The sequence below is a fragment of the Danio rerio genome, chromosome 17 (genome assembly GCF_049306965.1).
Source record: "Danio rerio strain Tuebingen ecotype United States chromosome 17, GRCz12tu, whole genome shotgun sequence".
NCBI classification, from domain to species: domain Eukaryota; kingdom Metazoa; phylum Chordata; class Actinopteri; order Cypriniformes; family Danionidae; genus Danio; species Danio rerio.
Window position 1 is genome coordinate 34,891,659 of NC_133192.1, and position 17,755 is coordinate 34,909,413.

The 17,755-nt window shown below is 37.6% G+C and overlaps 1 protein-coding gene across 3 annotated transcripts in view; it reads left to right on the forward strand.

Moving 5' to 3' along the window:
• snx9a (sorting nexin 9a) overlaps positions 1-17,224 on the forward strand; it is a 44,972-nt gene extending 27,748 nt beyond the window's left edge. For 2 of the 3 annotated variants that reach the window (XM_005158722.4, XM_073927003.1), the window contains exons 11-18: positions 6,290-6,393; positions 6,761-6,864; positions 6,977-7,054; positions 7,656-7,732; positions 7,961-8,050; positions 11,527-11,641; positions 11,794-11,885; positions 14,836-17,224. In XM_005158722.4, the coding sequence (XP_005158779.1) occupies positions 6,290-6,393; positions 6,761-6,864; positions 6,977-7,054; positions 7,656-7,732; positions 7,961-8,050; positions 11,527-11,641; positions 11,794-11,885; positions 14,836-14,883 (708 nt within the window). In that variant the 3' untranslated portion in view covers positions 14,884-17,224. Of the gene's footprint in view, positions 1-6,289; positions 6,394-6,760; positions 6,865-6,976; positions 7,055-7,655; positions 7,733-7,960; positions 8,063-11,526; positions 11,642-11,793; positions 11,886-14,835 lie in introns of all 3 variants that reach the window. The other variant, NM_001012313.2, reaches the window with a different exon arrangement.
• Positions 17,225-17,755: the final 531 nt, after the last annotated feature.

Genomic DNA, 17,755 nt, shown 5'->3' on the forward strand with positions numbered 1-17,755 from the left:
CAGATTTAGCCAAGAATGGCTATTTTTCATCCGTAGACCCCTTACAGAAGTATTACTTTCATTAATTGATCAGCATATTATTATAAAATGTAATTGGTTTCAGAGCTTTAAACTGATATTTTGTGAAGTTTTTAAACTAATTTCGAGAGGAGCACGTGATATAATTGACAGCAGCTGGCCACCTATCTACACTCATTAGTTAGCCAATCAGATCTATCCTAACCCACTATAAGTAGCCTAGCTAGACATTACTCCCTTATCTTCGTTTTCCGAAGAAACAAACGACAGGTCCGCTCTAGCTCCTCCAAAAGTTACTCACGGACAAAACGGATCCTCCACATCTCCTACTATTCTTCAACTACAATACCACACCACCTTTAATACCATCGTCAGCAACTACAAAAAATGACAAAAACAACAACAACAGCGACGGCGGCTGAGATCACAACAGCATCAGCGCATCTACATACAAGAAAGAAAGCTCCGGGCTCCCTGAAACACCAGCCCCGTCTTAACAACAACCAGCCCAGCATGAAAGTCAGCTCGAGACCGAGGCTCCAACGAGAGGCCGTAGGCCTATCCACTCCAGCCAGATCACAATGCAATCCCCAGCTCCGCTACGTACCTTCTCCAGCATCATCATGTGTCACTCATATCCAACAACGACTGTCACTGAACTCCTCCAAACTCCTAGACGCCGGGACCATAATTCAAAGCCGCTGCATTAAACCCAAAACACTTGCGAATCCACGTCTTCACCGCCACCCCCAGGACATAACACGCTCCTGCCACACCCCCTATCCTAAACAGACATTAAACCCGCAATCTCTCCGCCTCCCCGGAGAATCAAGGAAAGGATTGAAAAGCAATATTGGATTTGGACATATTGCAGCAATCATAATTCTAAACACGGATAAAACCTATCTCCCGGACAATAAAGCAACTCTTGGGAATCCCACCTCACCTCTTCCATCCTGCAGCTCCCGATTCCAGTGCACACTCCAGTCCTCCTCTTTCAGCGATCCTTACCACCTACGCACCCCGCCCCTCTACCTTGCGTATCATTGCTTTTTCCCCCTCTCATTTTTACAAGCTCGAAGCTACTGCTGATTATTTTCTATTATAGAATAGAAATTACTTGTCGACTTTTGTCAATATGTTTATGCTTTTACTGAATTACGTTTGTAACTGACCTAATTTTCTGAATTTCTCATTCCAGGTTTCGTCTACTGAAGCACAGCCGATCTCGGCGCTCCCTTCCCACAACCTCACTAGCCGTCCACCAACACTACACCAGAAATCACAGAGCAATTCCCTGTTAAGCACATCCATACCAGCCCTACTGAAATGGACATTAGAACGTTTCTAAAAACGTCTAATAACGGCTCTTTCATCTCCTCATAATTCTGCCTTTTTCAGCTTTAACAGCATGATTCTACCTGATGCTTAAATTATCACGTTATAAACCAAGCAATCTCTCTAATCTAGACGGCTGCAGCGCTCGGTTGCAATCAACATTACACCCGCCACCCGATTTCTGGCAATCGGAGGTCACAATTACATTCGTAGTCCGTTTAACATTCGGATGCAAAAGTAGCCCACACATTTATGCTTAAAAACGATCCGCTGGATTTCGCCAATAACTACGGTGTTTGCACGTAATTCACCTACAAGTTCCCGTTTATCTCTCCCTAATATCCCCCAACTAGTGACCGGTTTTCTAATATTTGCATTCTCATTGCGGAAGAACCTCCGGCTTAAGCACTTCTATAGAATTCTTAAGCATCAATTTGGAGTGATAGAATTTCAAGCATTAATAAGCTACTTGAATAAATCGACAATCAGTCCCCTTTTATATTCTGGAAGAAAAATATCACGCTATGCATAAACTGCTCTCCATCTAGAACATCAAACACACATGCGCATTATCCCGCAGGGATGCCTTTTCGTCACTCACCTACTTCATCTCGCAGCAGCAATCTCCGGAATAGAAGAGAAATGATCTAAATCCGATCTTGGCCGTAACAAACTCTGCCTGAAGGGTGTCGCGCACCAGAGGCGCCGACGGCGCGGTGACGCGACGCACTTACGACAGAGGATAGTAGATTAATGCACACCAGACTCACGCATTCATACTTTATCAAATAAACTCATCAATTATACAAATAGCGCTCCGCGGCGCGGCAGAATACGAAGTGTCATGAATTGTGGCTGGGCACTACGGACAGCCGCATTGACTTCCTTATTATTTATTTCCTTCCTGTGAAAGTCTATGGTTACAGGTTTTCAGCTTTCTTCAAAATGTTGTCTTTAGCGTTTAACACGGGAGTCACTAACCTCTGAAACTAAGAGCTACTTTCGGGCACCGATTAACGTGGAGGGCTACCAGTTGGATAAACACTTCTCAAATAACAAATTGCTCAATTTACTTATAATTATAATTTAAGTTTTTGGTTATTTTTAATAATGAATAACATTCATCCAGGTGTAGTCACTGATCATGTTATGATTCTCTCAAAGTTACCAACAATGATTTAACAGGGTAGGAAATACCCCGTAATTAATATATCAACGTGCAACACTATTTTATTTATCTTTGCAAATATTTACATTTTTAAATGATTACTTCTATATTAGAGAAAGCTTACTTGTAAGTGGTGTTATGGTGAGCTATTTTAGAACAGGCCTGTGAGCAACACACGAGAGCCTCGTGAGCTATCTGGTGCCCATCGGTACCATATTTGGTGACTCCTGGTTTAACAGAAATGAAATTCATAAAGGTTCGTAACCATCAGGTAGCGCTTAAAGCATGCGACCTGCTTATGCTTCCTTCCTTAAGCGCTGGAATAGAAGCCATTCATTTATTAGCTATCCAATTTCATCCTCAGTATATGCTTTTTACACAGATGCTGCCCCCTTCGTGGGGTATATTATCGGGGCCCCCAATGCGCTTCTAACGGGCAATATAGTCAATACATTCTGGAAAAAAAAAAAAAAAATACTGCTGTACATGTTCCTAGTTGCATAGGAAATCGCTGACTCTCTTTTGCTTTATTTTCAGAAACTGGTATCAGAAGCAGAGCCGCAGCTGACTCCATCTCTCCTTTTAAGATGATAATCCCATAACCACAGCATACACAATTTGCGTCTGCATTCATTTATACATTTTAAGTTACCCCAGAACACTTCATCAGTTTCTCACTGCTCAACACATCCACACATTCCGTTCAATAACATTTTTGGTTTCATAACACCTTAAAGTCATAGGACCATTCAGGCATCCCACCAGATTAATAATCCAGTCACTCATTCAGAATTGGAGCCACCACCACAGCAGCACACAAGGGCTATCGTAACAACACATACAAACACTAGGAAAGTAGTCTCCCGACGCCTTCAAATCTTATATCTGACTCAGCCACAGCCATCTCAGGGAAGCTCAGAGGACCCTCACCAGCAGATGCAGTAATCCCAGCGGCCAAGGGCATGGGCCTAGTCCAGGGAGAGAATACGACCCAACCATACCAGCTTCCCGAGGGCAGAGGAACTACCCAGTCTCCCAAGGGCGCGGGCATGACCCAGCCATCTAGCTTCCTTTCTTCCTTCCAGCTGATTTGCACTCAGCCTTCTCCCCCTGTTCACTCACCTAACTCCAGTAGGAGTTCTCTCCCTGCCCAGGCCCCCTTGTCACCCCCGCCCCCCCCGGCCGCTGCCACAGAAGTTTTCACTGCCCCCCAACTTTTCTAACTTCTGTAGGACCCCGCCCCCCCCATGGCTCTGGCCCCCGCAGGGGCGTTACCCCGAGCTTCGATTCCCGCAGGAATCATCTCACTGCCCTGGCCTTAGCTTTTTATATTATGTCATTCCATAATGACATATAGTATAGCACTATTTATTTTTCTCTCTGTTTGATTTTATTTATATAAATTTATATCTATGTGCACCCACGCATATAAATATGAATTTATATATAGTGCTGTCACCCTCACGCTCTGTTCCCGCAGGAACACCCCCAGAGCACCTATACCGCCCGTCACCCTCCAGTAAGAAGTCTTCACCTCCCCCTCATCTTTCCCGACTCCTACTGGAGCAGCTAAATAGCTCACCCAACCCCGAGCTGTGACACGAGTCATGTCACCGACCCTCCCCGGCCCTAGCTTTTATTTATGTTTATTTTTGTTTATTTCTCACACTTATCTTTTATTTTTAAATTTATTTATATATATGTATATATATATGCACCCACGCATATAAATATATATTTATATATAGTGCTGTCACCCTCAAGCTCTAACTCCAGCGGAGTTAATCCCGAGCACCGGACCCCCGCAGGGGTCATCGCCCAACTGCCATTTCCCCCTTCAGCTGGGGCTTCACCGACCATTCCTTTTCCCGACTCCAGCTGGAGATGGCACATACAGCTCTCTCTCCCGCAGGAGAGCCAAGAGCTTCGACTCTCGCAAGAGTCAGTAAAAACGCCCCCCCAAGGCCCTAGATTACCCCATTATATATTTATATATCTATATGTTTCATATAAATATATAATTATATATAGTGCTGCCACCTCCCAGCTCAATCTCCGCAAGGAGTGTTCCTCGAGCAAATTACTCCTTTGGAGTCCCCGCCCCCCCTGCCCCCCTTTACCCCCCTCTCCAGCCGGAGTCCTTCACTCCCCTTCCCTTGTAATGACTCCAGCAGGATTCCCGCCCACCCCATGGCTCTGACCCCCGCAGGGGTCTCCCCGAGTCTCTACTCCAGCAGGAGTATTCACAGCCCAAGCCAACTCTGCTCGGGTTCCCGCAGGAACCTGTTTCACCCTTTGCTCCAAAGGAGCCCTCTTTACCTTTTCTTTTTCAAATAACTATATCCAGCAGCCGGATATAGCATTTCAAGCCTTTTGGGGGGTTTCTTCGAATACACGGCTGCTGTCCCGAGCTTCATGCATTTGGGGAGCTCTCGAGAACCACCTGATCTCGTACTCCCCTCACATGCTCTATGGACCTGGCGGGAGCCCTGGGCTCAACTATCTCCGAGCTCAGGGTTCTCTCCCGGGACAGCATGCCAAACCTGCTTACAGCTGTCAAGCAATATCTAAGTGTGAACTCTTGAAGTGAAGTTTTTAAACTAATTTCGAGAGGAGCACGTGATATAATTGACAGCAGCTGGCCACCTATCTACACTCATTAGTTAGCCAATCAGATCTATCCTAACCCACTATAAGTAGCCTAGCTAGACATTACTCCCTTATCTTCGTTTTCCGAAGAAACCCCCCATCCACCCCTTTCTCCTCCTTTTCTCCTTTACAAAAAGGGGAGCTCTCGAGAACCACCTGATCTCGTACTCCCCTCACATGCTCTATGGACCTGGCGGGAGCCCTGGGCTCAACTATCTCCGAGCTCAGGGTTCTCTCCCGGGACAGCATGCCAAACCTGCTTACAGCTGTCAAGCAATATCTAAGTGTGAACTCTTGAAATTGTTTAATTAATTTAGCTGACTTTTTTTGTTAAGTGAGAAAGTTGAAGTATATAAAACCACAATTTTAACAATTATGATTTGATTATGATTTGTGAGTGTTTTTACATTTTTAAAAAAGTAATGTTTGATTCTTCTCTTATTTTATGTAATGAACTGTAAAAATAAAAACTGGTGATAATAAACTGTTTTTTATGCTATTTTACAAATAAATTCTTAATCAATTATGTCTTAGACAATATATTCTTTCAGACTACTAAAATGTCAATAAAAGTCACTTTGTTAGACTGTAAGTTGAGTTTTCAAAAGTTGACAGAGTAGAGGTCTACATTATGCAATTCATACCCGTAAATAAACTGAAATGTGAATCCAGAGCATGTTAATATTTTTTTTACAGTGTGCTCACCAAGGCTGCATTTGTTTTAGTAATGAAACAGTGTTGTAAAACTTTTGTTGTGAAATACTAAAGTTATATAAGGTTTCTCTCTAAAATGTGTACTACCATTACACTTGTCTTCAATATCACATGATCATCTTTCAAAACATGTTTCCATATTTACTGGTAGTTTAAATACACTTTCAAACAATCACATTGTTTGACAAATTAGATTGATGCTAATGTTTACATTTGCTAGCTAGCATGCTAATAGTTTTTGCGCTCACTCGGGGTGTTCGAAACATAGGTGATTTTTCCCTTCATCACTTGTTTTCAGATATGTTTCACTGTGTTAAATATTAACTTTGGCTGGTGAAAAGGTATGCTCCTCATGGCTGTCGGGTGTGTTGTAAAGCATGTTTTATTTGTTGTTTTTATTAGGAGTGGAAACTAGGGAAGCGGAAAGCGGAGAAAGATGAAACGGTGGGAGTGAAAATCTTCTCCACCATTGATCCAGAGCTCCCAGAGTTGGATCCTGCTCAAGTGTGAGCTGAAATATACCTCTGATCTATATATTTTGAAATAATTTATATAAAACTGTCATTTAAGTAATGTTTATAAGGTTAAATGTGATTTAGGATTATGGTTAATTATTATTAAATGAAATATTCTTATTGGGGTCAGTTTATTTAAAAAAATTTTTATTGACATTATTACTTTTATTCATACAGCATGTATTAAATCGATCAGCACTGACAGTAAATGCTTTAAATTATTTTAAAATTATATTAAATTCTGGATTGGATTCAGCATTCTTTGTAAAATATTAAATCTTATCCAAAAGTTATATCATGATTACATTCTAACATATTTATTAAATAAAACAATGCTCCTGTGTTGCTGTGTTTATAGAGAGCAGAAGTATGAAGTGTACAACCAGTTTACCAGATCTATGGACAACAGTGTTAAAGAACTACTAGCAGTTGGGAATCTTCACTGGAAAAGATGTACAGGCCGTGAGTGCTCATAATTTCTGTATTTTCAAATACGATAAGTAGATTATTTCATTACCATTACTATCTGGTGATTTTTTTCCATAATTTAAATCCTCTGCTTTTAAACCAACAGCATTGCAGAAGGAGTATCGGCAGATTGGAAAGGCATTTCAGAACATGTCATCAGTTTTCAACACCAGTGGATACCCAAGTAAGAACCTGATGATTTGTTGGTTTAAAACATAGATCTCAAACTCGATCCCCGGAGGGCCGTAGCTGTGAACAGTTTTGTTTCAACCCTAATCAAGCATAGCCGATCTAAATAATCAAGATGTTCAAGACTATAATAGACTGCTAAGCAGTTCTGAGTTGGAGGTAGTTGAAGCTAAACTACGCAGAGCTGCAACTTCCAGGAATTTAGTTTGAGACATTGGTTTAAGAGATGGTTTAAGAGATAGGGATGCACAAAAAAGAAAATATATTAATAATTTACTTATCCTTAAGTGGTTCCAAACCTTTATGAGTTTCTTTTTCTGTTGAACTAAAAATAAGATAATTTGAACAGTGTTGGTAAACAATAGCCAATGACTTTTACAGCAGTGAAAATAAAATATCTCTAAAATATCTTCTTTTGTGTTCAACAGAATAAAAGGAAACTGGTAATGGTTTGTATCAAATTGCGTAAATGATTCATTTTTGGGGAGAACTGTCTCTTTAAACATGTAGACATGTTCACAAATATTACACATTTTACACACAAAAACTAATCTTTTAGCTCACCTAATCATGTGTTTTGTTTTTATTATGTTAAGGGGAATCAACTCTGACAGAAGCATTAACTGCAACAGGGAAAACGTACGAGGAAATAGCGGAAGTCATTGCAGCTCAGGTATCAAAAATACATCAAAAACTGTTCAGTCCTTGAACCTCCACCACTGCCATTCACTCCTTGTTAGCAGGTTTCCTCACTTCCTACACTGCTGTTTCCACAGTTTGATAGAATTGTAACCGTCAAGGCTGCACAGTGATAACAACATCCGCGATTGCTGGTTTTAGTATTGTCCATGAGTTTAAGCCGTTATTTCTGGCTTTCATATGATAACATTTTGTTTGACAGCCAAGGAAAGATCTTCATTTCCTGTTGGAAACAAACAACGAATACAAGGGGCTGCTGGGCTGCTTCCCTGACACAATAGGAGTTCACAAGGTAACAATCTGTGTGCTTTAATGCATTTAATAATCATATTTAATTGACTCACGAGATTTAAATTGAATTAATTAATATAATGCAAGTTATTCAGTACTGTGACACTTAAATGGCAAAAAAAACTCTAATTTTAGTTTTCTAAATTTATGAATTAAAATATAAGTTAGTCACAAATAAAATAACTAAGATAAAGGACATTTTAGCTCTGATATAAAGTATATTTAATATTATACACTTACTTGTATCCAAAGCAACAAGCAACTTACAATTCCCAGTTAGTCTAAAGCCTGGTTTATACTTCTGCGTCAAGTGACCGGAGTAACCCACGGCGCATGCAACGCGCATGGCTGTGCATTTATACTTCTGCGCGCTGTCTCTGTTGGTCTGCATTAACACTTCCGAAACGCTAGTTGGCAGTGAGGTGTTAATGCTCCTCTGTGTCGAGTTTCTTCGCTGCTGTTTTGCGTTTCCTGGACACTTCCTGGAAGCACAAGTGGCTCAAACTCGCTCATTTTGAGGCAGGAACCGGCGGACGTGCAACAACTTTAACTATGAGGTAAACACAAAACAAAACTTTCAGACTCGTCAGCGCTACCAAGCTGACCAATCACAGAGCTTGCGATATGCGTCGTTGTGACGTGTAGTTACATTTTTTGAGAGGTGCACATCAGTGACGCCGACGGCCACGGCGAAGGGCTATGCGTCAGCGCCGTAGCATATGCAGAAGTATAAATCAGCCTTAATGCAGTATCATATATATAATAATTGGCCCTCCTTTAACATATTTGTTTTTTTTTTTTTTACATTTCCCAAGTGCTGTTTTTATTATACAGTTATGTATAATACAATTTTATTATATTTAAAAATTTTATTTTTTTATTTTATCATGTGATTATACAGTTTTTTAACACGTATTTTAATGTAATAGTTTTAATAGTTCAGCTTATTCCTAATAGCTCGTTTCTTCTTTTCCTCTTCGCCATGATGACACATAATATTTTACTAGTTGTTTTGCAAAATTCTAGTATTTAGCTTTAAGTGCAATTTAAAGGCTTAGCTATGTTAATTAGGTTAATTATGCAAGTCATTGGACAACAATGCAATGTTCTGCAGCATTTCGGGAAAAAAACTGAAGGGGCTAATAATATTCACTTTAGCAGTTTTTACATAAGAATTTTTGTATTCATATTATTATTATTATTATTATAAGACTTTCTAGAGATGTAAAATATAGGGCTTTATCATGCACTCGGCGCAATATGGCGCAAGATGTGTTTGCCGCGATGTGTTGCTATTTTCAGACCAGGGCAACATTAATTTTCCCTTTTTACATCACGTTGTTTAAATAGCAAATCTATTTGCGCCACCTTGTGGACTCATGGGTGTGCCGGTCTAGAAAGGAGGTGTGTTGAGGCGCATTGTTGGCTTGTTGCTATTTTGAGGAACTAAAATAGACTATACAATAGACCAGCTGAAAGTAGGTCTAAAGTCCAGCGCAGAGCATGTTAGTTGTGCGGCTTAAATGCATGCACATTGCTTGATACACACAGTATGTACAGCAATACACAAATATATTTAGAAATAAAAAAGAATTAAAGGATTAAAATGTTACAAAAATTATTGTTCATGACAACTTGCTTTTGTACAATGTTATTATTATCATTAGTATTATATATTATATGCATATTTATATTTGTTTTATTAAAAACAAGCTTATATTTGTCCACCTGTCAGGTTTTGGACCATATGGAGCATAGCATGTGTGTTTGGATATAACTTGCACTTCGTTATTATCATTCATTTATTCGTTAGTTGGAAATTGGAACTGAATTTAGAAATAGTTTTGAAACAAATCTTTGCACTTTAACAAAATCAAATATGTAGGCTAATAGATGTCTTCTGTGGAGTGCGTACAACACCGTTTCCTTACTCGATGAAAGAGAGAAAGTGAAAGTGAACAGGCCAAATTGAGGAGGCTCGTTCTTTATCCTTGTGCTGCAGATGGTCTGTTCAACTGTTTCTTGCTAGTGACGGTTTTCAGGTTTTCCACTTACAAAGCCTGACATTTAAATAGCAAATGCACCATGGTGGATGAGACTCTGATTGGTTTATTCTCAAAACACACCCATAACTCATTAAGAGAATAAGCACAACCCTGTTAGACCATGTGCCATGGCGCAAACCATATTTTTTCATCTTTAAAATAGCAAAAGATTCGGGCACCCCCTTAATGCTTTTGCGCCCTGCGCTTTAGACTTTGCGCCTAGATCATAACAATAGAGCCCATAGTAGGAAATACTGTGGGAAAATGTCCTATTGTTTTCTTTTAAAACGGAAAATTAAATTAGACAATGTTTTAATAGAAAGAAATAGTGTTGTAAACAGAAAGGACAAAATATTTTAAAGAATCACTTAAATTAAAAATTTAATAAAAAATAAAAATCTTTTATTCTTTTATTAAAGGGCATCTGTGATGAAATAAAATAAGATCCAAATCCCTCTCATTTTGAGGCCCAACGCAACATGACGTAGGAGTGAAATTTCTCCGCCAACCGAAATGATTAACAGCCGCTTATTAACATGTCTCTGTAGTAGCTTGTATAATCATATCAACAAGACAAAATGTGCACAAAGCAACCGGGATTAAAAGATCAATCATCAAATGTGATCTAGAATGGGTTTTGCAAGTTTAAAACATTATTAAAACAGTGCATGTTTGAAAGGAATTACAGTGATTTTACTGTCTTTATCACCACAGTCGCATGTCAGTACAATTATAAAAAGAGCTGCTTCAATCTCGTTTGTGGACGTTAAATCTGATTTATTTTGTACATTAACATAACATATCCATACAGCAGTGGATATTAACATGTATCCTGTCACATTTGCCATGCAAAAATAGTGCAAAGTTAAAGGCATGTGCTATGTGTCCCCGCTGTGTGTATGACTGAACGACATTGTGTGTGATCATCGAAAGACTTGAATTAACTCCACAACAAATACATCAAATAATCATTGGGAAAGTTCTTACTGTAATATTTTTCACAAACGTTACGTGAGATCTGATTTGGTCACTGTGCTGTTTATCTGAAGCAGCTGGAGATTGAGGCACACTCTGACAGGCATGTGAGAATGGTGGGCGGAGAGAACTAGCATTAAAGGCACAGGCCACAAAATCAGCTACATTGTGTTCAGAGCAGAGAAGTCCAGTATTCTGAAAGCTATAATAAATAATCTGATGTGTGTTTTGAGCTGAAACTTTATAGACACTTTCTGGAGACACAAAAGATGCATCTTAAGTTTTAAAAAAGGGTAAAATATGTGCCCTTTAAGCATTTTCCAGTTCCTCTTTTCTTTTAAATCATTAGTAGTCAAACAGTAGAAACAATCCTGAATTTAGAATTGTATTCTCAGCCTTTATACCATCTACCTAAGCAATACCAATGTGGAACATAAACATGTTTTTTTTCCCTCAGGCTGCCATTGATAAAGTGAAAGAAGCTGATCATTTGGTGATGACGAACAAGATCAGCCAGCAAGACAAACACACAATGGAAAAAAACCTCAGCACCATGTCTTACGCATTACAAGGTATGTTAGTGAAGTCTCTCCATGAAAGACTCTGTCACAGTGGTCCATTCTGCTAGATGTCTGATATTATCCTCACCTGCACCTGTGGGCTTTAATTATAGTGTTGATCGCACGTGTGTAATGTTAGACCTTTGTGCCGCTTGCGTCTCCAGCGGAGATGAATCACTTTCACAGCAACCGCATCTATGACTACAACAGACTCATGCAGTTCTACCTAGAGGAGCAGGTCAAGTTCTACGAAACGGTGAGTGGCGGAACAACGTAAACATGACATATGGTAATAGAGATGCACCGATCTTGATTTTTCATAGCCTGTTCTGAATAGCATTTTTTAAGCAAATTGACTGATTATGATTTCATTATTTTGTAAAAAGCCTGAAAAATATGATTTAGGTAGGAGTACGTGACAAATATTTTCTTTATTTGTTTTGTTTCTATCCAAATAAGCAAATTCACTAAATATTCCATAAAACATTTGCAAATATAGCAATCTTTTCTTCCAATAAGTCAAAGAGAACAAATTCATCACTGCCTGATAAACTGGAGCCAAATTTTAGAAAGAGAGAAGCAACTTTTTCTCACAATAAATTTCTTATAATAATAAAACTTTGAAGCGCAGCTATGCAAATCAATTCTAAAAAGGAAATGTGTTTCCATCATAGTTTATGCATATTTCCATCGTAGTTTATGCATTTCTTTTTATTTATTAAACACTTTTTGTGCATTTTCAAAATGTGTGCGCATCTTGGCCTTTTCATTAAACATTTATTATGCATTATTCTAACATGCATAAAAATTTACAGTTCAAGTAGGAATTATTAGCCCCCCGTTTATTTTTTTAACACATTTCTAAACATAATAGTTTTAATAACTCATTTCTAATAACTGATTTATTTTATCTTTGCCATTATGACAGTAAATAATATTTGACTAGATATTTTTCAAGACACTTCTATAAAGCTTAAAGTGACATTTAAAGGCTTAACTAGGTTAATTAGATAGGCAGGATGGTAATATTAGGCAAGTTATTGTATAATGATGGTTTGTTCTGTAATTTACTGAAAAATATACAGCTCAAAGGGGATAATAATATTAACCTTAAAATGGCTTTTAAAAAATTGAAAACTGTTTTTATTCTTGCCGAAATAAATCAAATAAGACTTTCTCCAGAAGAAAAAATATTATCAGACTTACTGTGAAAATGTTCTTGCTCTGTTAAATATCATTTGGGAAATCTAAAAAAAAAAGGGTTAGGGTTAAACATACTTTTGTTCACTGAACTAAAAATTTTTTTTTTTAAAAGTCAAAGGGGGGCTAATAATTCTGACTTCAACTATTTATATTTGGAAACATGGCTAGTGATTTCAAATGAGCGGCAACCTAATAATTTTAATCACAATCCCAACAAACAGAATAGAGATTGTGGTTTTAAAGTGGATTGTATAATTTTAAAACATAATGACGTGACTTTAGCCTTTAAAAATATGTTAGATAAAAACATACTTGTGCAAAGCGAAAGCAATAGACAGGCTGAGTCAAAATGCAAATTCACTCTGTGCCTGTAAATGGAATGTATAGGACAGCATAGAGAAATAATGGCATTTCTTTGGTTAGTGCTTTAAACAAAGCAGCTGCGCTAGTAATTAATTTGCATTATACTGAAATAATTTAGAGGAATATACTATCTAATCTTTTCTGAATACAGATCCATTCATAGACACATGGAAACCCTCCAACAAGAAAAAATAGGATTTCCTTAGTAATTCCTGTAATTTGCACCTTCAGGTTTCTCACGGAAACTTTTTCCCCTTTTTTTTCAAATTCAACCAAATAATCCACACATAAGATTCAATAACAACACATATCTTGCTGAATTTGACCAACTTTTAAATATGTCAAGTAATATCCCAACAAATCGACTAAATGTGAGTTGTTATAATGAAAACTAGCCAAACACTTTAAGGGGATAGTTTACTCAAAACAAAACATTCTGTCATCATTTATTCACCCTTCACTTGTCACAAACCTGTTTGACTTTCTTTCTTCCGTTGAACACAAAAGAAGATACTTTGAATGTTGGAAACCTGTGACCATTCACTTCCACAGTGTTTGTTTGTCCTACTATCTAAGTCAAAGGTTTCAGGATTTCAGATTTCTACAAAATATCTTCTTTTGTGTTCATCCGAAAAAAAGAAAGGGTAAAACAAGTGAAGCGTGAGTAAATCATGATAATGATGACTTTTCAGCTTTGGGTGAACTATCCCCTTAAAGTCAGAATGAAACCAAGATTTTCTATTCTTATATATGTATATAACAGTGCTTGTTTAAAACAATGTATATGCACGTTATTATTTTGTAAATAATGCCCTCATAATCTTTAATCAAATACCATACCTTTCTCTTGCCCCTCTAAATGATTTTTCTTCACTTCTGGTCACATGGAATGCCTTTGGGGAGGGGCTCTCACCTCGTTTCTGCCTTGATTTTGCAGCTGGCAGTGGTTCGAACAAATATGATATGATCCTTTCCTTAAAATTCAGCTCCTCATTCTCAACATCATCAGGTCTCTAAAAAACATTGTGCACCGGTGGTTGCTGACAATGATTAGGGTTGGCAGTAATCCTCCACAGCTGAATGCAAACTAGCATCTACCTCCATTTTGTTAGCAAGGCCCATCTTCAAATGATCCAATTGGTTCCCAAAGGGTGAAAATGTGCATCACCCTACAAAAAAATTCTCATTTGAGAAACCATTTAAATCAGATGTACATCACGATAGTGAAAAAAGAAAATCTTTTAGTTTCGTGTTGACTTTAAATCTGATCGTTACAGTTTCTTGTTGAAAAGTTAACATCACAGAATGGTGGAAGTGCATATAAAATAATTGAAGGTCGAAAAATGTTAAATGTGTTTAAGTTGATGCAGGATATCTTGTGTTTTTCTGTGAGTGCTCAGTTATTCTAATGTGTACAATACTTCTGTAATATGTGCTCCATCTTAAGCATATCTGCCTTCTGTATACCTTTCCCATGCACGCCTTGTTGTATTAAATTCTTGCAGAGCAGCTTGTGTGCAAGTCCCGACAGAATTAAACCAAATTCCAGATTAAGTCCAGTCGATCGGTGCATCTCTATATGTAATGCAGCAAACTTTATGTCTTTAAATATGACATTTTCCTCTGTTCTCATTGGGTAGATTGCAGAAAAGCTGAAGAAAGCGCTCGGTCAGTACACCACCATATGAGGACACAGTCAAAACAGCAATACTCATCAAACTGTCATGGGAACATCAAAAAAAAACTGATGCTGCTTTTGCTCTTTATAACATTAATTCAGAATTAACCATCTTGTTTCCACTTAAATGTATTAAAGCTTTGTGAAATATAGAAAATATAGGTTATAAGGGAACAAACTATGTAAGATTCTATTGACTAACCAATTATTTTGTTCACAGAAAGAAGATTTAATCAATTGTATCTGTTACTTGTGCTAATGCAACACACTCCTGATAGTAAGACATGTCGTTTTCTGTGCAAATCGAAGTCTCTCAGGGATGCGTTCACTCGGACTGGGCCTTCTAAACCAAAATGGAGTTTATTAACGTCTTAATTACATTTTCAGACATGATTTTATTTACTTGTAATGTGTGAAATAATATGTGAATCTGCAGAGTCCTGCGATTAGGATGGCAAAACTCAGAAGACTGATTGCCTGCTGGTTCTCTTAAAGCAGTGTTTCTCAACCATGTTCCTGGAGACCAACACTGCATGTTTTGGATGTCTCCTTTGTGTGTCACACCCATTACAGGTCTTTCAGTCTCTGCTAATGAGCTGATGCTCTGAATCCGGTGTGTTTGGTTAAGGAGAAAGGGAAAATGTGCAGTGCTGGTGGTCCTCCTGGAACGTGGTTGAGAAACGCTGCCTTGAAGGCATAGTTCACCCAAAAATGAAAATTCTAAAATCGTTTACTCATTCTCTGTTTGAGATTCCATTGAACACAAATGAAGATATTCTGAAGAATGTTGGGGAGAAAAAAACAGCTATTGATTTCAATTGTATCTTTTTATTGCTGCTTGTGCTGTAAATGGCCACAACAGTTAATAATCAGAATAATTTGTTTTGTGTTCAACAGAAGAAAGAAGTTCATAAAAGTTTAAAACCACTTTAGTGTGAGGAAATGTACCTTTTTTGGTGAACTATCCCTTTAATATTTCCTGTGGGTTTTTATTGTTTTTATTTATATGTAAAATAAGGTCTGTGGTTAGCATAACTAGAGGATTCTTTTACATTTTGTGGTGTACTAGTGCAAACTGCACATGCACACACCAAAGATTTTATCTAGCTTTCTGGTAGCAATGTAGTTTTAAAAAATAAACAACTGTTTTAGTCTGTGCTAAGTTCAATATTCATTGATTATCACACAACTTTTACTCAAACATTAATTTGCTCACTCTCGGGCCATGACTTTTTCCCTCAGAAGTACATAAACAAATAGCTGAAACTTGGTGATTCATAAATCGCTAGTCATCTGCTGCTGGCACTTTGAGTACACGAAAAATACAAGCAACAAAGTTAATAGCACTGATTCCTGATAATACATTGAGGTCATAGAGGAAGTGCTAAAGTTTGAGATTGTCCTGCATAAACAGCATTTGAATGCTGAACTTGAAGTTAACAAACAATTTAGACTCGCTTACAAATATTTTCCACTGCTAGATTAAAGGTAATGTTGTAAATAATGTTGAGTTTTGTTCACAGACTGATTGTTTTACTTTATAAGACCTCTGTGTATTGTCAAGAGTCATTTTGTTTTGTCTGTATGCGTTTTGTTTTCTATTTGTTTAACTATCAAAATGACAGAAACTGCAGAAAAAAAGCTTTTCTTACTTCGATTTTTTTTTGTCTTGTTTCTATTCCAAATATCTATAAATTCTTAAATCAAGAAGCATTTTCTAGACAAGAAAAAACATGTTGTCTTGTTTAAAGAAATAATATGCTAAAATTAAGTGAGTTTTTCGTTAAAACAAGCAAAATAATCTGCCAATATGGTAAACGAAATAGCCATGTTATTCCTTTTGACATATGATTATTTTACTTACCATATTGGCAGATTATTTTGCTTGTTTTAAGGAAAAACTCACTTCAATGTGGCATACTAGTTCTTAAAACAAGATATGTTTTACTTGTCTAAAAAAATTCTTCTTGATTTTAAGAATTTTTGATATTTGGGCTAGAAACAAGACAATCTAAGACAAGTGAGAAAATCGTTTTTTGCAGAGTATTAATAGCAAATTCCAACTATTATCTGAACTATCCCTTTAGTTTACTAATAAATTAAAATCGAATGATCTTGAAGGAACCAGTTGCAAATGAGTCTTCCAGATTTTGAGGTCATGTCTGCGGCACTCCGTTGGAAATGTCTGATATTTAGTGTTATGTATTGGAAAAAGTAATAAGAAGTTGTTTTTTGTTTTGTAAAATGTTGTGTGAAAAACAAGTAGAAATGTCCCTGTCACAGTCAGTGTATAAAATGTTTGTAACTAGCCCTCTGGTGTGTAATAAATCTTTCTTTATATACCATTGTAATAGAAGGGAGTGCTCTGCAGTTTTTTGGCAGGGTGTCAAAATTAACTTTAGCACAAAAATATCCCATTTTGAGGAAATAGAAGTTACGCCGTATATTTATGCTTGGTCAGGATCCGTTTTCTCCTTTCTAGAAAGGAAACAAATATTTGACCTTAGAAAGGAAAAGGAGGAAGTGAGTATAATGACCTGAGTGTAGTGTGTGTGTGTGGGAGAGAGAGAGAGAGAGTGACCTCAAGCATGGAAACACACTTTCTCTCCCAAATCTGTTTCCTTCCCTTAAACACTGGGTGGATTTAGCCTTTCCCTCAGTTCTGGCTTGATACTTTTAGGAAAACATAAAAGAATCTCATGCAAGTGATCATCAACTGATGTGATGCCCTTCAGAACTTCATTCATTCCAGTTTAATGTTCATTTTCTGGTCAGATCCACCCTTCCTGTTAGTGTGTGATAGGCAGAAAGAGTCTTGGTGGAGGCTGCAGATATGTTTATCTCATTGTGGCTTAAAGCACAGAGGTGGGACATCCAAAGTC